The 17,878-nt window shown below is 42.2% G+C and overlaps 2 protein-coding genes across 3 annotated transcripts; one reads left to right on the top strand and one right to left on the bottom strand.

Annotated features, from left to right (window-relative positions):
* The first annotated feature begins 1,413 nt into the window (after positions 1–1,413).
* LOC130557903 (endoribonuclease ZC3H12A) lies at positions 1,414–6,934 on the top strand. The gene is made up of 6 exons (XM_057340032.1): positions 1,414–1,516; positions 1,864–2,256; positions 3,422–3,561; positions 4,321–4,555; positions 4,648–4,754; positions 4,921–6,934. The coding sequence occupies exons 2-6, from the start codon at positions 1,946–1,948 to the stop codon at positions 5,760–5,762; spliced, it is 1,635 nt and encodes a 544-aa protein (XP_057196015.1). The 5' UTR covers positions 1,414–1,516; positions 1,864–1,945; the 3' UTR covers positions 5,763–6,934.
* A 1,842-nt stretch (positions 6,935–8,776) lies between these two features.
* On the bottom strand, positions 8,777–12,226 carry LOC130558194 (uncharacterized). Of its 2 annotated transcripts, none has more exons than XM_057340481.1 (8): positions 11,826–12,226; positions 11,581–11,674; positions 11,136–11,214; positions 10,630–10,790; positions 10,022–10,151; positions 9,864–9,945; positions 9,442–9,675; positions 8,777–9,288 (listed from the first exon to the last, which is right to left on the bottom strand). In XM_057340481.1, exons 2-8 carry the CDS (start codon positions 11,653–11,655, stop codon positions 9,231–9,233), a joined length of 819 nt encoding a protein of 272 aa, XP_057196464.1. In that variant the 5' UTR covers positions 11,656–11,674; positions 11,826–12,226; the 3' UTR covers positions 8,777–9,230. The 2 variants fall into 2 exon arrangements, with proteins under 2 accessions (XP_057196464.1, XP_057196463.1); XM_057340480.1 differs by having other exon boundaries at positions 10,630–10,823; positions 11,610–11,674.
* Positions 12,227–17,878: the final 5,652 nt, after the last annotated feature.

Below are 17,878 nucleotides of genomic sequence, written 5' to 3'. Positions count from 1 at the left end.
TTTACAAAACCGTGTATTTTACTGTTAGACTGAACACCTCAAAATTGCAACAAATCATGGCCTACACCATATAGCCATTTTATAACACCATAACATCTATTACAAACACCCAAGTCTCATTTAAGCTCAAGCGCTCTAGGTAAACCAAACTCCTTCCAAAAAGGTCTCTTCAATATGACAGATAAATAAAATAATGTTAAGTAAAATTAAAAAGTCAAAGCCAGCGATTGTCAACTACCTGACAATGCACTCGTATTCACATAAAGAAGTTAGGGCAAAATTCACAAGAAGTACCTTCAATGCCCTTTAAATGGCAATATTAATTCTTCTGTAGCAAAAATAAACAGCTGCAAAAAAAGATAGGTGCCATGCAAAATGTAATGTGTAATTGCATTAGTCATTACAAATGTAGTGGAGTAAAGAGTACATATACTTGTTCAAAAATGTATGTAAATACACAAATGAGAGTAAAAGTTGCTAATATCTTTAATACTCAGTACAACTACAAAGTAGCCAAAAAGATACTTAAGTACAGTAACTAATTACATTTACTCCAATACTTTACACCGCTGATTATAGGAAGAAATATTATAAAATGATCAAAAGATATGTGCAATAAACATCTTCTCTAAAACGTACCATTCTGTTCTTTTTTCTTTCAGTATATTCATAAATGTTTCTTGTGGATTTCTGCATGTGTTTTTAATTTATCTTAATAACTAACTATTTTGCATAAGAACTGTGCTGGCAAAATATAAACATAAGCAACACTAGTAAAGTCAGTGTTTATGTCTAATGCATATATTACACAAGTGATCTCTTATTAAATAATTGCACATTTAAATGATTTCAATAGCCTATTATTATATACTTTGCAAACTGCACGAGACGTTTTAGTAAAAAACACAAGTGATCTCTTATTAAATAATTGCACATTTAAATGATTTCAATAGCCTATTATTATTTACTTTGCAAACTGCATGAGACTTTTTAGTAAAAAACAACAATCTGTAAACCTTATTGCATACGTGAGTGACCCAAAATTGTTAATGAATTATAAATGCATAACTTTACAGAAATGCTGTCAGGAAATAATTAAATAACTGTTTCTCATAACTTGTCCCTAACTACAATATAAGTTATTTCTTATTATATATCTGATCAAAACTAGCATAAATAAACGTTATGGGGTAATTTGGCTGTTAACATGCAACATTCATTTAACTCTGCTCAGATGAACGAAATGACTCGAAAAAAGATTCGTTCATTTTGCTGAACGAGATTCAAACATCCGAAATTGACTCGAACTTCCCATCACTAAATGTTACTACTAGGTCCCCTTTCCGGAATCACTGTGGGCGTGTCTCTGCTGTGGGGGAGGAGTGCCTGTGGCCGTGTCTCTGCTGTGGGGGAGGAGCATGTGGAGTCACCTGAAGCAGCAGGAAACAGGTGAATGCGGAACACGTCAGGAGAATCACACACAATACAGTGATCATCAGCTGAGGAGTACAGTATGGTACGTCTGACACGTTCTTTTTAACCTCTAACACTTTACGCGTACTTTACTAATACAAACATTTTCTCGAACTGTCTGAAGTGAACCGCGAGCCGTGCGTCCGCGCAAGCGCGCAGCTTTTCTTCGCGTTTATACAGTGCGCGTAATGTGATGATCCTTTTAGTTTTTCTTATGCTCAACGCGATTCAAAACCGTTTGAATATACAGTGTTATCCTGTAAGAGTGGTGTCACCTGACAGACGGACAGATACAGTAGACAGAAGTTTTATGAGAAACGCACGTGTGTCAGCCTGTAGTTCTGCTGTGGTTTTCTCAGCTTATTTCTGTGTATTTGCAAATGTTTTCAGCCGTGTTCAACATGTCAGCGTGGTGTACAGATGACAGAAGAGTTGCTCCACTGAAAGCGTCACGACAGACACCAGCAGCAGCATGCAGTCCAGGTGCAGCGGACCCAACCTCTCCGACCTGCACATAAAGGTCGACTTCTTCCGCAAGCTGGGTTACTCTCCACTGGAGGTGAAGGCCGCCCTGAGGAAGCTTGGCCTGGGGACGGACACTAATGCGGTGTTGGGAGAGCTGGTTCGCTCCGGGGCGAAGGCCGTGCCCCCCTCCAGCTCTGATAGTGATGGGAGTGTACCCGCTCGTGGAGGAGGACAGTGCTTCTCTACACCGGACGACACCGCTGAAGCGGACAGTGATCTAAAGCCTGTAGTTGTTGATGGCAGCAATGTGGCCATGAGGTGAGCGCGTGTCCCTTTTACGTGTGCAGATGCATCATATGTGTCTGTCTGGGGTTAATCAAGGTGAGCTGGATCACTGAAGATTCAACTGCTAGCAAAATCCCATAGTTCATTACTCTATAGTTCTGAGCAATCTCGTCTTAATTGTAATAATATGTGTTTGTTTACTGGTTCTCAGTTTTTGGTTCATTCCTCTTAGTCGGTGTTATTTTTGCACATCAGTCAAACGCTCTTTGGTCAAACTGGTTCTTTAGTTCAGAATCAGGAACCGCCCAGTATATCATTGTGCTCACGTGTTGTCTAGGGCCTGAAGCCCAAACCTTCACTTTTGACTTGCTTCGGTCCATGCGTCTCTGATCATCTCCAATACGCAAATCACGCACACGACACGCTTTTCACCATTTCCCTACCTGCACGATGCACACGTGTCACTTCAACAGTGTGAGGTTCTTTTCATGACTCGGCTGCATTAGTGATGTTTATTCGTGGTTACAAGACGCTCGCTGCAGTCATCTTAGAGTATTAGGTTTTGTGAGTATGCAAATCAAGTCGTGTTTTAACTGGCCTAGAAGCAAATTCTGCGTTCAAAGCCGACATGATTGAGCTGTTTAGTTGAAGGTTACTGAACTCATCGAATCTAGGAGCTTGTTTCCCACTAAATCAAGTCAATCTTTCAAAGAAACATCTTTTCTGACAATACTATCATTTATCATCAAAAATGAAAATTCTGTCATCATTTACTCACCAAATGTGTATAAATGTCTTTGTTGGAAAGATATTTGGAAGAATGCTCATAACCAGACAGATCTCGCCCCCCATTGACTCCCATAGTAGGAAAAATCACTTGATCATTTTTGTTTGTTTTGTTGAACACAAAAGATATTTTGAAGAATGTAGGACAGCTCTGGGGCACTTTTGACTACCATTGTTTTTTTTTCCTACTATGGGAGTCAATGGGGGGCAAAATCTGTCTAGTTATAAGCGTTCTTCCAAATATCTTTCTCTGTGTTCATCAGAACAAAGACATTTGTACACATTTGGTGAGTAAATGATGACAGAATTTTCGTTTTTGGGTGAAGTATCCCTTTAAGACCAGAAACCAACCTGTATTTTGAGGTCCAGGTCTCAGTGATCTGATCAATAAAGTGGGGTTTGTCTCTTTCAGTCATGGGAGCAAGGAAGTGTTCTCATGCCGAGGGATCCAGCTAGCCGTCAACTACTTCCTTGAGCGAGGACACAGGAACATCACGGTGTTCGTGCCGTTGTGGAGGAAAGAACAGTCCAGGCCCGATGTGCCCATTTCAGGTAAAGACACTCCCTCAGCCCTCGCTTGAGAGATGAGTCATCACAGACCGGTTCCTCTGAAAGGTGAAAACACCCTTCTGACAGCAACAGCTCATGTTTCTCCACACGTTAGCGTGGCTCACCACAGCTGTATTCTTCTGTAGCGTGACAGACGTGTGCAGTGAAGAAGCGCTCTTCATCAGGACGTGCTGGTTAGGGGCTCGGACCCTTTCACTCTTATGAAGTGTATAACGTCTGTATAATCAGCTACTTTGGCACTGACCACTGTTGTTTTTGGAAAGCTTCAGGTTGAGTTTAATAGCCCAGGGATGTGAGCTGATAATCTGTCTGTGATCTGTGAACGCCCCGCTCGCATTCCTCACTTCAATTGGTGCAAGAAGGATCATAACAGATACAAAAGAATAAGGAAGTGTCCTGCAGGGAATTCCCCACCAGGAAGTTGATGATTTTCCCTTATCACTGCGGTTTCATTGTGAATCTGTTATCAGCTCTCAGTCTCGTGCTGTGTTAGGAATTATTCAAAATATTGTTTCCTCTTTCAGATGTTCTGGCCCTGTTCTCATGGAAATATTGTGTTTGCTAGCATAAATCACAACAGCATGGACCTGGTTGCATATTGAATGTTAATCATCTGTGTATGAATGAAATTCTCTCAATAGTTCCCAGTCTTACTACATTTTCAAACAAAGTTAGACCCAATGAACAAACTTAAGGGGTGTTTCGGGGATTGACCTTTCGAATGTTCATCCTTGTTTCCAGATCAACACATTTTAAAAGAGCTGGAGAGGAAGAAGATTGTTGTGTTCACGCCTTCACGGAGGATCGGAGGAAAGCGGATGGTGTGCTACGATGATCGTTTTATTGTCAAGCTAGCTTACGACCTGGACGGTATCATAGTGTCCAACGACACATATCGGGATCTGCAGAGTGAACGTCCGGAGTGGAAGCGTTTCATTGAGGAGAGATTGCTCATGTACTCCTTTGTCAATGACAAGTATGTTGACAGCACAGAGTGTTGAGTGTCAAATGATGAATCCCTCTTCTATTCAACATTCTTAAGAAACTGACCAATTTCATTTTACTCAGGTTCATGCCACCAGACGACCCTCTCGGCCGCCACGGGCCCAACTTAGATCATTTTCTTCGGAAAAGAATGACCGTATCAGACCAGAAGCGTCAACTCTGTCCATATGGCAAGTACTTTGATCTTGTATTTTCTTTTTTTAAAGCCGTATCTAAGCCGTATTTTATAACGGCTTAGAACTCGGCTCATCAGAATCAAGGACCAGAACTGACCGTTTTTAATGATATTTTTGTCATTGGGTTGACTCTTTTCTAAACACCGCATTTCTTATTCAGGTAAAAAGTGCACATATGGAATCAAGTGTAAGTTCTACCACCCAGAGCGCACTAACCAGTCCCAGCGCTCGCTTGCCGACGAGCTTCGAGAAAACGCCAGGCTGGCCGGATCTAAAGAGGACAGGAGAGGAACCGGGTCACTCGGAGACAGGCAAAAAAGATTCCCTGACCCTGGCTTTGGCTCCTGCTCTCCATCTTTGGAGCAAGAGTTGGAAGAGAAGCTCAGTCTGAAGTCGGAGAGTTCCCGTCAGAGAAACCACGCGCTCCATTCCTGGGACGACATTTTCTCCACACCGCCGACCGGCGCTCCATTCCCAACAAACCCTTCATCCGTGATTAGTTCAGACTCTGGGCTTGGCTCCTGTGAAAGCCAGTTTTCATGTCACAGTCACGAGGACCTGCCAAAGATGAGACCCAATCATCCGTCCATATCCGGTGACCCGGCCAGACCTGCAGGTCACCCGCCCTACGGCGACAGCAGGGGATCCTATTCCTGCTATCCGCCCAACTTCAGTCCCCACAGCTCTCTCCAGCATTGCAGTCTCCCTGCTTGTCTTCAGCAGAACGGCTGGCCGTACCCTTTCTACACACAACAGATGCACGCCAGCAGCCTACCAGAACCCCTCCCCTGCCACAGCTTCCAGAGGTCTCCTGACCGCCACAGAGGCCAGCAGCACTCCAGCACGTCCCAGGAAGAACGAGAGGAGGTCAGGTGGAAGCTTTATGCTATTTTTAACCCACATCATGTGGACAAAGCTATGGACATGTTCCCACAGCTAAAGGACGCGCAGCAGATGGCTGCGGAGGTTCTCAAACTCAAGTCCAAAGGGGAGTTCTTCTGAGTCCTCGAGACGTTGAGAGAGCCGATCTTCTGGAGTATCACACTGTGCTGTCATGGTTTGACGAGAGGCTCTTTAAAGACTTATCACATAGTACATGTGGTAACTGTGTATGACTAGAAAGTCAAACCTTTCTCTCTCTATAAATAGATGTCGTCTTATTTTAAAGGTTGATGCACATTGCATCAATTGTTGCTCGTAACTTGTAGCAATCGGTACGTAAGCCTCTTAATGTGGTGTTGACAGAAACAGAAATATATTTTCAGCAGTTAATGTGTAGTTTTATGTCATGACTCTAATGGCAGTGAATAGAAATAGTCCTGCTTTGTTAATTATGGGATTACTGAGCGTGATCAGAGAAAGACAGCGCTGGATGTGGCTCACCTGTAATATCGTCGCTGTACTTCCTGGTTTCATTGTTGAACGCTGGGAATCCCCCGCTGCAGATTTGGATCAGCGTGCATTGTGAAGTATTGCCATTTCCTTGTTTTGATTTAGGGACTCGTGCAAGGGAAGCAATGCCCTTCAGATGGCTTTGTTTTAGCATTTAATGTCGTTTTGGATGTTCTTTGTGTGACGGTTTCAGTAATCACAAAATAACGCACGTGACAAAGCTTTTCAGCTGCACAAACTAGACGTCAGTATTCCAGCCTCCACTGTAGCGACAGGTGACCACATAATTTGCACTATTAATCATTTGCCAAAAAGAGCCTTAATGTTATAAATGTAACAAGCATCATTTGAAACCGCTAACACTTTAACGTCATGTCATTATTTGAAGAGTTGTTGTCATGATGTACAATCTTCTGTTGTTGTTGTTGTTGCCTCCCTGTTTTCAGAGCCGACATGTGCAGTGGGTTTCATGTATATTATACTTTCCTGTGTTTGGCTGACACCTGTGTTAATGTGAACTACTTCTAACACACACTCGGTGGCTATAAGCCTTTGGTTTCTGTTGTCTCTTCTGCATAGACACAACAGAGGACTAGTGATGAAATATATTTGCAAAGATGTTTTATGCTTGTCCAGTGCTGTTCATGGGATCTGTGTTTGACATTATTCCGCCAGTGCCTAAGGATCTTTAATGTGAACAAATGAGAAGTTCTCAGTTTTATATTGGCAAACTCAATGGAAAAATGTATGAACAGTAATGAAAATAAATAAAATGATAAGTGTCAGTTTGGTCAGTCTTTCTGTTCGGTTTTTGCTGGACATTTACAGTGACCTGTGTGACCTTTATTCATTTAGCAGACTCTTTTATCCAAAGCAACCTCCTAATGAGAGAGTATTTAACTGTAGCCCATGTGGGTAGTTGAATAAGGCGAGTTTTTGAAGGGATACTTCACCCAAAAATGAAAATCGTGTCATCATTTACTCGCCTTCGAGTTGTTCCAAATGTGTACAAATGTCTTTGTTCTGATGAACACAAGGAAAGATATTTGGAAGAATGCTCATAACCAGGGGATTTTGCCCCCCATTGACTCCCATAGTAGGCACATTTACTTGATCGTTGTTCTGGACAGCAGTTCTGGGGCACTTTTGCTACTATGGGATGCATTTAAAGCATCCCATTTAAATCAATTCATGTAGAGGAAAAGGTTTATTAAGGTAAATGTATTTCTCACCAAACACACACTGTCCTTGTGTTTATTCATCCACCTATAGAAGGAAGAAGGAAGTTCTCACACACCAAAGTTGTAAAAATGCAAAGCAGTTCAATGTTAATCATGTGATCGTAACTTAATCCACAGGTATTTCATTTCCTTCTTGTAAAAGGAAGCTGGGTGACAAAAGAGGCAAATATTGGAAAATAACTACAGATTAACACAAAGGGGCGGTTTCCCGGATAGGGCTTAAGCCTAGTCCCAGACTAATTTAAATGTTAGACGTGTATTCATCGAAAACAACTTGCACTGATATACTGTATCTTAAAGGGGACGTGCAACGCTGTTTCATGCGTTCTGACTTCTTTACACTGTTAAACGTGCTGCTACTCATGCTTAACATGGTCAACTTGTGAAAACACGAGCTGGACATATGGGCCCAGTTTCACAGACCAGGCTTAAGGCTAGTCCTAGACTAAAATGAATGTGTGTCCTGTCTTAAAAATCTGTAAATCAGTGCCATTGTTTTGTCTCAAGATGCACACCAGTAATGTATTCTTCTAAGGCATTTTTATAAAAGTGGCATAAATATCTTAATTCAACTAAGGCACAGTCCAGGTTTAAGCTAAGCCGTGGCTGTGAAACCGGGCCATAACGTAGTATTTCTGTGCTCCATGCACTCCCCCAGCGTTCGTAGAGGTCTCTGAAAGTTTTTTTTCGAACACAAAAATCCGTTTCGTAACAACTTTTCTTAGTCCCTTATTGGACAATTCTCCTGGAAAAGCACAGCCACACGCCAACCAGGGAGAGCGAGTGGAGCATGCGCAGACATCATCCAGCTGGAGCAGGAGAGAGAGAGCGCTGCGTTCGCAAAGTGTTTGTTTGTTCACTGCATTTGGGTGATGAATGTTATATAAACGGTGGATATAACGCTGGATTTGGAGATGGTTTGAGACTGATAGATGGAGCGGTAGTCAAAAGTAAGTCAAACTGAGTCATATGTCTGTGATTTGTTGGCAATCGGCGTGTACGTGCTTTAGTTCCACCCCCCCGCACGGGTCGTATGTTTGCGGATATAATGGTACAGCTGTATCTGACTTTTATAAATGTGATCAACCTAAAGACTCCACGGATATCTGAAGGGTGTGATACTATTCTGTAAGGACTCAAGATTAACATATATGTGCAGAAACTGTCTGAGTTACGGCCACTATAAAATATATTTGTGCGATTGTTTTCATCTCGAGATGAACACACTAATGTTTTTCGTAAAGCGTGTTTTTATCTGATCCCTGTCTGGGAAACTGCCCCAAAGTCTATAGCTTTATGATTTTATGCATCTGCTCACCTGTTAACATATTAACACACAGTGGTTCACATGCCTGATACAAACACATGTTAAAAAGACACCTTAACACCACTTTTATTTCAATGTACACATCATGTGTTAAATAGCATAACATAAACAATCTGTTAAGAATCAACACATCCTTTTTCTGAGTGCAAAAATCCATCAGCAGATTCATCAAAAAACACACTTAAACTGAGATATACTGTAAGAGCGATGAACAGAACCACGGTCAGGACTAAAAGGGCTCTTATGGACAAATATCCTCATGGAGAATATAGTTCATATCATACCGTATGTGTGCTTTTCAATGACATTAGCAGATGAACTCTAACATTACACAGAACGTGCCTCACCACCCACCTCTAACAGTCACTGAGACGTTCTTCTGCAGTGGTTTTACCTTTAAGGTAACAGGGTCACTAATCTCACAACGAGTAGTTATTGTTCTACTAGATGAAAGGTTAAAGTATACAGAAGTGGACTGTGGATCCGTCCTGCAGGAGTATGTTCATGTGTCTACTCCCAAGCCATTAACAATTTACTGACGGTCACAAAAGCACCGTGTCCAGCTTCACTGCAGAGAAAACAAAAGAAGAAAGGTTAGAAGCTTTGAGGATGGTGGATAGATTCTGGGTTCTGGTGTGGTTTGGCTGGACGATATCTGCATGCTTGACTAGATGTTGAGGGATTACATTTGTGTGCTGAATGATAAAGGCAAGACTCAAACCAGTCAAAGTAGCGCTGTCCCTCACAGGTGCCATCATGTTGACCGTTCTCAGCCGCCTCCAGCTCCACGCCGAGGCGACAGTCAGACGAGTTGCTCACGCGGCCCAGGTAGCGTATGGTCCCGGTGCGGATCCGTCCGGACGGCAACATGATTCGGACCCTGTGCCCGATTTTCAGCTCGAGTGGGGAGTGGGGCACAAACACCCGATGAGGTCGTCCTCCGCTCCTCCGGTGCCTGGCACGGAGAGAAACCGCTTTACTGCATATGGAGACCGGCCAGATGATAAAGATGTTGACGATGGAACCGCAGGGGTTTATGTCAAGTGTATCATTTGAACATATGCGTTGAATGTAAATGTAAACTTTGAAACGGTCACGAGCGTCTGAAGCAGAAGACAGATGAGACGGACGGTGGTGCTGTACCTCGTGTCCATGACGGATGGCCAGGAAGCCTGACCGCCACACAAGCGGTCTTCTCTAAGCACTCCTGTGCGTTTAAGACCACCTGTGGAAGTGTGGAAGGTTTGCCGTCATGTTAATGTGAGCTTTAGACTGAAGGCACTGAGAGGATTCTGCTGTACCTGAACATGGGTGTCGCTGCTCCTCAGAGAGTCCATTCTCCAGGCCAGACTCTGTGAACACCTCGCTTGCTTCTTCTGAATCAGCATCTCTGTAAAGCCTTGCCGACCGTCCCAGAATCTCTGAGGTCAGCTGAAAGCATCACATAACACACTGTTGAATGTTGACATGGACATTCCTGGTGAACTACATTATCGGGCAAATGCATCATTATTTATACCGGCTCACAATTCATCAAAAACCTTATTTCCATTCCCATGGAGACTAGCTGGACTCATGTCATCACAGATCTATCTGTTCAGTAAAACACAACAAGAGATACTTTGAGAAATGTCTCAGTGGTTTTGTGATCATATAATGGAAGTTAATGGGGTTCAGTGTCGTTTGGTTGTCAACATTCTTCAAAATATCTTCTTTTGTGTTCAACAGAACAAAGACATTCACAAAGGAGTTTTTCCTACTATGGGAGTCAATGGGGTCCAATGTGTTCATCAGAACAAAGACACTTATACAGATGTGGAACAACTCGAGGGGGAGTTTTGGGGGGAGTGTCACTTTAAACGCAAGGTATATCACAGATGGTGATGATGATGATAGGAGTGCCACGCACCTGCTCTCTCAGATCATGTTGTCTCTTTCGCAGCTCCACAAACCTCATGTCCCATGATGCTCTTTGATTGGAAATCTCTTCCTTCAGTTCCTGAATCTCTCCTTCAGCCCTCAGAAGTGTCCGGTGTAGAGCACTGGTGCGCTCGCGCTGAACACACTTCTCTGAACTCGCACCATTCATGTCACCATACACAACTGCACTTCAATTCAAGTTTGTCTTAAAAATGCATGTATTGCAAATACAGGTTAAGGGGTTTATTCCTCGTGGAACAGGTCAGACACACGACAGAAACCAGATGCAAGGCTGCCATCTACTGGACAGGTACAGACAATACCTACTTATAGATCCATTACACAACATATGTTTGGGCTCAGATGCTAATTAGCTGGTTTTCATTCATTCATTCAGCCGTGGTGAAATACACAATAAGAGTTTCTGACTGTGATCAAGAGATGTTCATCGTGATGAAGATGTTATAACAGGTGTGTCAGCAGTGTTGTCTTTACCTGAGCTGGGTTTTGACCAGCTTTGATGAAGTGTGTCAGCTGCAGGCTGTGGAGCGTTTATAGCGTAATATGGGCTGACCTGAACACAAACCAAACAAACAATAATAGTAACTAGGGATGCGCGGATACCAAGCTCCTGTACTTGTAAACATACACCCATACCTCACGTGACAGAACTGACTGAAATGTGTGCTTTGAAAGTTTGTGACAAGCACATAATGTGAGGCGGAATTGATCGTAATAAAGAAGCTATTCTATTTTTATTTGTTTTAGTGTGTTGTGCATGGAAAACCGGGAAAAAAACTGGGCACAGGCATCGGTGGTATCGGCGAGTACCAGAAAAAACATGGGTACTCGTACTCGGTCTTTAAAAAGGGTATCGGAGCATCCCTAACAATAACACAACAGCTGTGGCAAATGAGTCGTGTTTGTAACCCGTAGTTACCCAGAAAAACCTCCATGTGCACAACAAACCCCTGAGAGTCCAAGCAAACGCTGACCGCAGCACATCCGCAGACATTTACAGGCCGTCTTCATTCCTGCAAAGAAATATTATTGACAATAAAGAGATTCAGTATATTTCCTTCAGAAGTTACAGTCAATCGTGTGGTTTACTGACCATATAGCCTTCAGAAACAAACACTCCTCTTTTCTTTCACTCTTTCACGCAGATGCACTGAAAGAAAATACCTCGATATCTTGATTGTGGTTCGGTGAATGGATCCTGTTTTGATGTTCGGTGTCTTTCTGTCTCGCTGTGATGGAAGTTCCCACATTCATCTGTTGCTTTCAAACCCGCTGCAGACGCGTCAAGCCTACAGATCTAATCCCGACTAATCTGATTAGTCAATGAGCTACATTCTCATTTGACCTGATCCTGTTTTCCCGTGTCTTTATAGCTGTATACTCACTGTTCAACCCTGACCCTGCCTGCGACCACTGTTTCATTTCACCCTTTCTGTTTTTGAGTCCTGAAAAAACATCCTGAAAGTCTTCTCCGTACGTGCTATCTGTCACCTAATGAAGACAGCGGTCACGTGATCAGTCATTTGTCTTTTAATCAACTAAATGGAGCACACAATCAGGTATTCATTCACGTATGCGTTCATCCATTCGTGATGCTCCTGTATGACTGACTGCAGTGTTTCATATCTGCCACCAGATGGCGACTTCATTCTGACCTCAAATGAGTTTCAACATGCTGAGCTCTCAATGTTGTTTTCACAAACTTATTTATTAGCTCGTTATATTCGGATGCTTCTAGACTTTCACAGTACTTTCAGTATCTATTTTCATGCATTGTTTTTGTTTCATAACTGTTTTCTTCTCGCTATAGACCACTTTGCAAGATGTAAACCCTGGTCTGGTTTTATGTTTTATTTTTACATAGAACGTAGAGTTCATTTATTTTGATTGCTGTGTTATAAAAACGGTGTTATTCCATGGTTTTGAAGAGTTTGGAGGAAATATAAATAAAGAATGAGTGAATGATCCCAAACTTCTGACGGCTAGTGTATCTTCTGTCTTTACTATATGTGTCATCATGATCCCGCCTTCCTAGCAGTTATTTCTCTTGTTCTGGCCGACGGGATCTCGACAGCCCCATTTCTTGTGTTTGTTTTGGAGGCACATGTCCATTGATTGTGCCTGGTGCTCCCCGTCCTGCGTCCTAGCCCCGCCCCCTTCTTTCATTATTCATTATCAGTTCACGCCCTTCACCTGTTGCCCTCGTATGCCTCTTTTCTTCCTCTCCTATTTAATGCCCGTGTGTTTGCTGTCCTGTGCTGGATCCCCGTCTTGTCCTGAGGCCCGTCTCAGAAAGGAGGTTTAGTGAAAACTCTGAGTATATTAACCCTGAAATGAGGGAAACTCTGGGTTTTCCGTTTCAGAATGTGAAGTATGTCAAACCTGAGAAAGCGGGGTAACTCAAGCCCGTTTCTAAAAGAGAGGTCACAGAGTCAGTAACCATAGTAACTTACTCTGTGAACCTAACCTGGTCGGGAGCAGGTTTTCTTTGGGAAACCCAGAGTTTATTTCAATCTCCTCCCCCTTTTAAAGCGCAAGTGGTGTACCTCATCCATTCATTCATTAATACAGTCATTCGTGGCACACATTTTGATCACACAGAGACCGTCTCAGTGACTTATATGTCATGTGTGCTTTTATAGAGGATTCATGAAGAGGCTGCATTCATTCTTAGGGATGTACTTTGATTTCAGGAGAGCAATTTTGTCATTTCCCTGTGCATTTTTATTAAAACTGTACCGTTTTTCTTTACAGTGAATTAGATATATCAAAATATATCTCATCCATCCTTACATCAGTAACATCAGCCACGTACGTGTATTACATCAGAGCATAATTTTCTATGGACGATGAGAAGTGGCTTAATAAAGTGTATAAATAAAGTGCATGAATAAAGAAATGAATAAACACAGACATACATGCAGAAACGAAGCGATAAGGGTTATAAACAAGTAATTTTGACGTGCAGTCATTCCAACTGAAATCTGCTCAGATCAGGGTTCGAACCGGCGAACAGTCTAACTTTGCACGAGAGTCTGACGCCCTAGGGTTGTCCTATACACCATGACGTCTCATTCGCGTAACTAGAGCACTCATGGCGAGTGAGAACATATTTATGTTGTTTTATTCATTTCATGATTAATTTGTTTGCTTATTGGTACATTTATCTATTTATTAATTTAAACTTAAGTCATTTTCAGGACATCAGTAAATCCACTGTATGCAGAGCGGAAAGTGTGCATCACGCTCAAGTGCTTTCTGCCGCCATGTTGCTTGTTTTGGTGCCGTTGCCATGGTGAATCGTAATATCGGAGCTCCATTGATGATGGCTTTTTATAGTCGTGGTGCACGCGCTTAACCCAGGGTAAGCCTACCCAGAGTACATAGAACTAACTCAAATCAGCTGTTCTGAAACCAAAAACTCAAAGTTTCTCATTTCTGAGTAAACCAACTCTGAGTTCAAGGTTTAACCTAGGGTTTGTTGAACCTCCTTATTGAAACAGGCCCCAGGTCTGTCTTCTAAGATTTGGTTTAGGCAAGTTTTATTTTGTCAAGTATATTGTTCTTGGTTCCCCTCGAGGGATTTTGAGTTATGTTTTGTCCCATGTTTCATCAAATCTGCTGTCTGCACTTGGGTTCTGTTTCATGACGATATGTTTACCATATTTTTTTGTGTTTAGTTTTTTATCATGTAAAGCAGCTTTAAAACAATGCAACATTGTAAAAAAGGACAATATAAATAACTTTGAAAAATCAAGAGTAGTGCTTTTAATAGAGGCAACTTACCCCATGCCTCTTTATTGGGGCACATTGTCTTATTTTGCGGAGAAAAGTAGTGGAACTGTTTAGTAGTTATGTGCCTAAACAGACTAACTGACTGCGATATTAACCACAAAAACTATCCTGAGAAGTCACATATAAGACATTGACAACTAGCCCCATCTACAGGATGTGAAATATGGTGAACACGAATTAATTTTATGAACATCAACAGACGCTGATGTGAAATCCCTCCGTTGCGTTTCACTCATCTCTGGCACACGCGTGTAATGAAACACAAAGTGTTTGGTGATCTTGAATGAAATGTGCGCTCTGGCTGACAGCGACTGGTGTAAACAGTAGTGTGCTGTGGTGTATTTTGGGATTGTCAGCAGTGGGATGTATGGAAAATGCGTGTGATGCTGTCAACATCACTGTAATGTTTCCATAAAAACGCAGACACTGGGGAGTGTGCAAGTCTTAAAGAGATACTTCACTGGAAACAGTCAATTCTCCAATGCCGTTTGACTTTTCATTGAAATTGCTAGAAATTTGGTCATGTGACACATGAGAACCAAAGGCGTTTGCCTTGAAGGACATGATGCAACATTTCTGTCGTCCATAAACTGTCACGGTACATTTGAGGATTTCATTGGAGCAGAAAGACGACTTAACATTTGATAAAGTTGTGGAAACTGCTTCAGAGGAAGTAAAATGTTTGAACTTATATCCTGAAATGATTAGTAGCAGTGGTGGTGCCAGTCATTTGAAGAACGGCACGGTTGAAGACATCTAGTGTTCTGTATGTCAGTACATCATGTAAAAGTGGTTTTGAATCTTTGATGGAGATTGTGTCGTTGGTAATAATTGGCAAAGCTGTGTCTGGTGAATGGATGTGTCATGTTAGCCGTTGAGCGGTGCTCTTGATCTCATGGGTTTCATTAGCACGTTCTCGAGCATCTGTCCACAGGGACACCTCTCTGAATACAGAAGAAAGCAACCTCACCAACCTTCTCAAGGCATTTCCTCTCGTTCACCGCCGTTACCTGCATCGTTATTTATAAACCACAAAACCTTTCCATTTGGGAGAAAGCAAACTGCTGGGTCACACTCACTAAAATATTAATAGAGTCTCTTCTTAATCTGATCAACTCTTCACTCGTTCTAGGTCAAGGGTTCCAAGACCCTTCAAGGTGGTTGTTATTTCAAAAACCTAGAGACCCGTTTCAATTCTTTCATGTGTCAAATACTTGAGAAAGTAGTGTCTGCTCAACTATGCTCCTTCTGAACATCTGCTATTGAAAAGCTCCGTCAGGCTCCAGCTCATTGTTGTCAATGATCACCTTCAGCAGTCATCACACTACACACACATCAGTTTCACTCATGTACTGCGGATAGACTCTGTGCTAGTTAGCTTCCTAGTTATCCCATTGACTTTCCTTGGATCTCTCCAGTCGTCCTCCGCAAAGGAATTCACCAATCAATACCACTCTGTCATTACATGCGACCTGGTTCATGTTGATCTGATGTTGTTTTAATAAACCTGTGGAGTGTCTTCTTGTTACAAAAGTTGAACAAAACGTTGTGAACTGCAGCTATGCTAACCAGTCTTTAGTCGCGCTCACACTTGACTTTTCCCTCCATTGACTTCCATTCATAGGCATTGGAATGCGACAGACCGGAAACGCAAGCCCGTCCAGCGATATTTCGCATTTCGCTGCGTAGAAAAGTTCAAGTTTGGTGAACTCTGACCTGTGAATTTGCGTCACGTGAGTGCGTGAGACCAATAGAAGATCAAAACGTCACAGCGTGAGTGACCTCTCGGTACAGAAATGTAAAAGATGGAGTAATCGCGTCCACCCATATTCGCAGCACCGTCCGAAGTCTAGTTTGACCACGGCTTGTATCTGCCTTTGCCTCTATAGGTAACTAGACATAATGCCAGCTGCGCTTTAAACTTCTCACTAAAACTGTGGAGAGACGATGGCAATCAAGGTATCAAGTTCTGGTTTGTGCTGAAGTGTTCAAGCCTTTGCCCATCATCACCAACCAAGAGCAGAGACAGATCCCTTCTTTCATGCGATATATACAGTTGCCACAAAATCACAGCCGGCAGTATTAAAAGAAGCCATTTATCATTGTTATAAACTCTCACTGTTGACCAAAACAACGTAACGTATCTCAGTTATTCCTCATTGTCACTGTCACTGGGTATTAACTCGGCTAAGAGTTTTGTCAGTTCTGTGAACTTTGCTTTTCTTGATTGTGTATGATCCTATACAATCATATAAAAACAGTTTCTGAAACAGTCTCTCAGAGGAGGTCCAACAGCTGTTGTCTCAGTTTCAGGACTGTTGTTTACATGGTCCCAGCGTTTTCAACATGTTGCTGCCATCATATTTAAGAGGACCTTATTTTGTCCTGCAATTGTGCATTAGCTCACTTTAAACATTCGATATGTTGCTTATGTTTGTTGTTGTTGTTGTTGTTGTGTTCATGGGACATGCTTGCGTACATTATGCACACCTGTAAGGACAGTAAATGTGCGGTGGTCATTCCTGTAGATATATATAAACACAGATGCATTCATCATTGGCAGCTGTTTGGTTGATTCGGTGTATTACAATTATCGTCTCATATTAGGCTCGATGGATTTGGTTTTTCTGTTTCGAAAGCATGACCAAATGATTTGACTGTAGTTTTACTGCAGGAAACAGAGCAATTATGAAAATAAGAGATGTGATGCCAAATGGAAATTCAAAGCCGCAGATTTGAGAGCAAAGTGAATGAAAAGACCGATTGTCCTTGTCGCTCCCAATGACTGAAAGCCTTGTGTCAAATCATTCCTCATATCACCTAAAACAAGTTCTTCTCATTGTTCATGTTTCATTTGTGTTGTAGGCTCACATGGGTTGGGTAGTGCTGGGAACTGTGCAGTTTTGAATCTATCAAATGACATATGACTGAGGTGAGCTGTGACACATTTGAAATCATTTAGTTTAGTCAAGAACAAAAGAAGAAGAGGCAGAACATCACAGTGAACTAGTGTCACAGAAGCATCTAGAACGCACAGCCATGGAGAATGATATGTGAGCCATTTACATGAATGACAAATGACTGGTAGAAAACACCTTTACACTAAGACATCATAACATTTTGTGTACTGATGTGCACTTGGATCACAGACTCGGTCACATATGAAAGATTCTATTGTTTGGGGGGGGGTGTTTGTAGTTTGCGTGTTAAGAGTTCAAAGGTTGAACCAGCTGTCAATCATCTCACATGATGAAATTTGTCAGTGAATCACAGAGTGTTGTGGTTGTTCCCACTGGTTTTGGTTGTTGGTTGTGCATGCTGAAGCAAAGCTTGAACTCTTCAACATGTTTCCGCATCATTTCTGCTTCAAATCATGTGGCTTGCTGAGCAAATGTGCACTATTACCTTCCATCAGCGTTTAG

The sequence above is a fragment of the Triplophysa rosa genome, linkage group LG8 (assembly GCF_024868665.1).
Source record: "Triplophysa rosa linkage group LG8, Trosa_1v2, whole genome shotgun sequence".
NCBI classification, from domain to species: domain Eukaryota; kingdom Metazoa; phylum Chordata; class Actinopteri; order Cypriniformes; family Nemacheilidae; genus Triplophysa; species Triplophysa rosa.
This window is presented reverse-complemented; position numbering and strand designations above follow the sequence as displayed.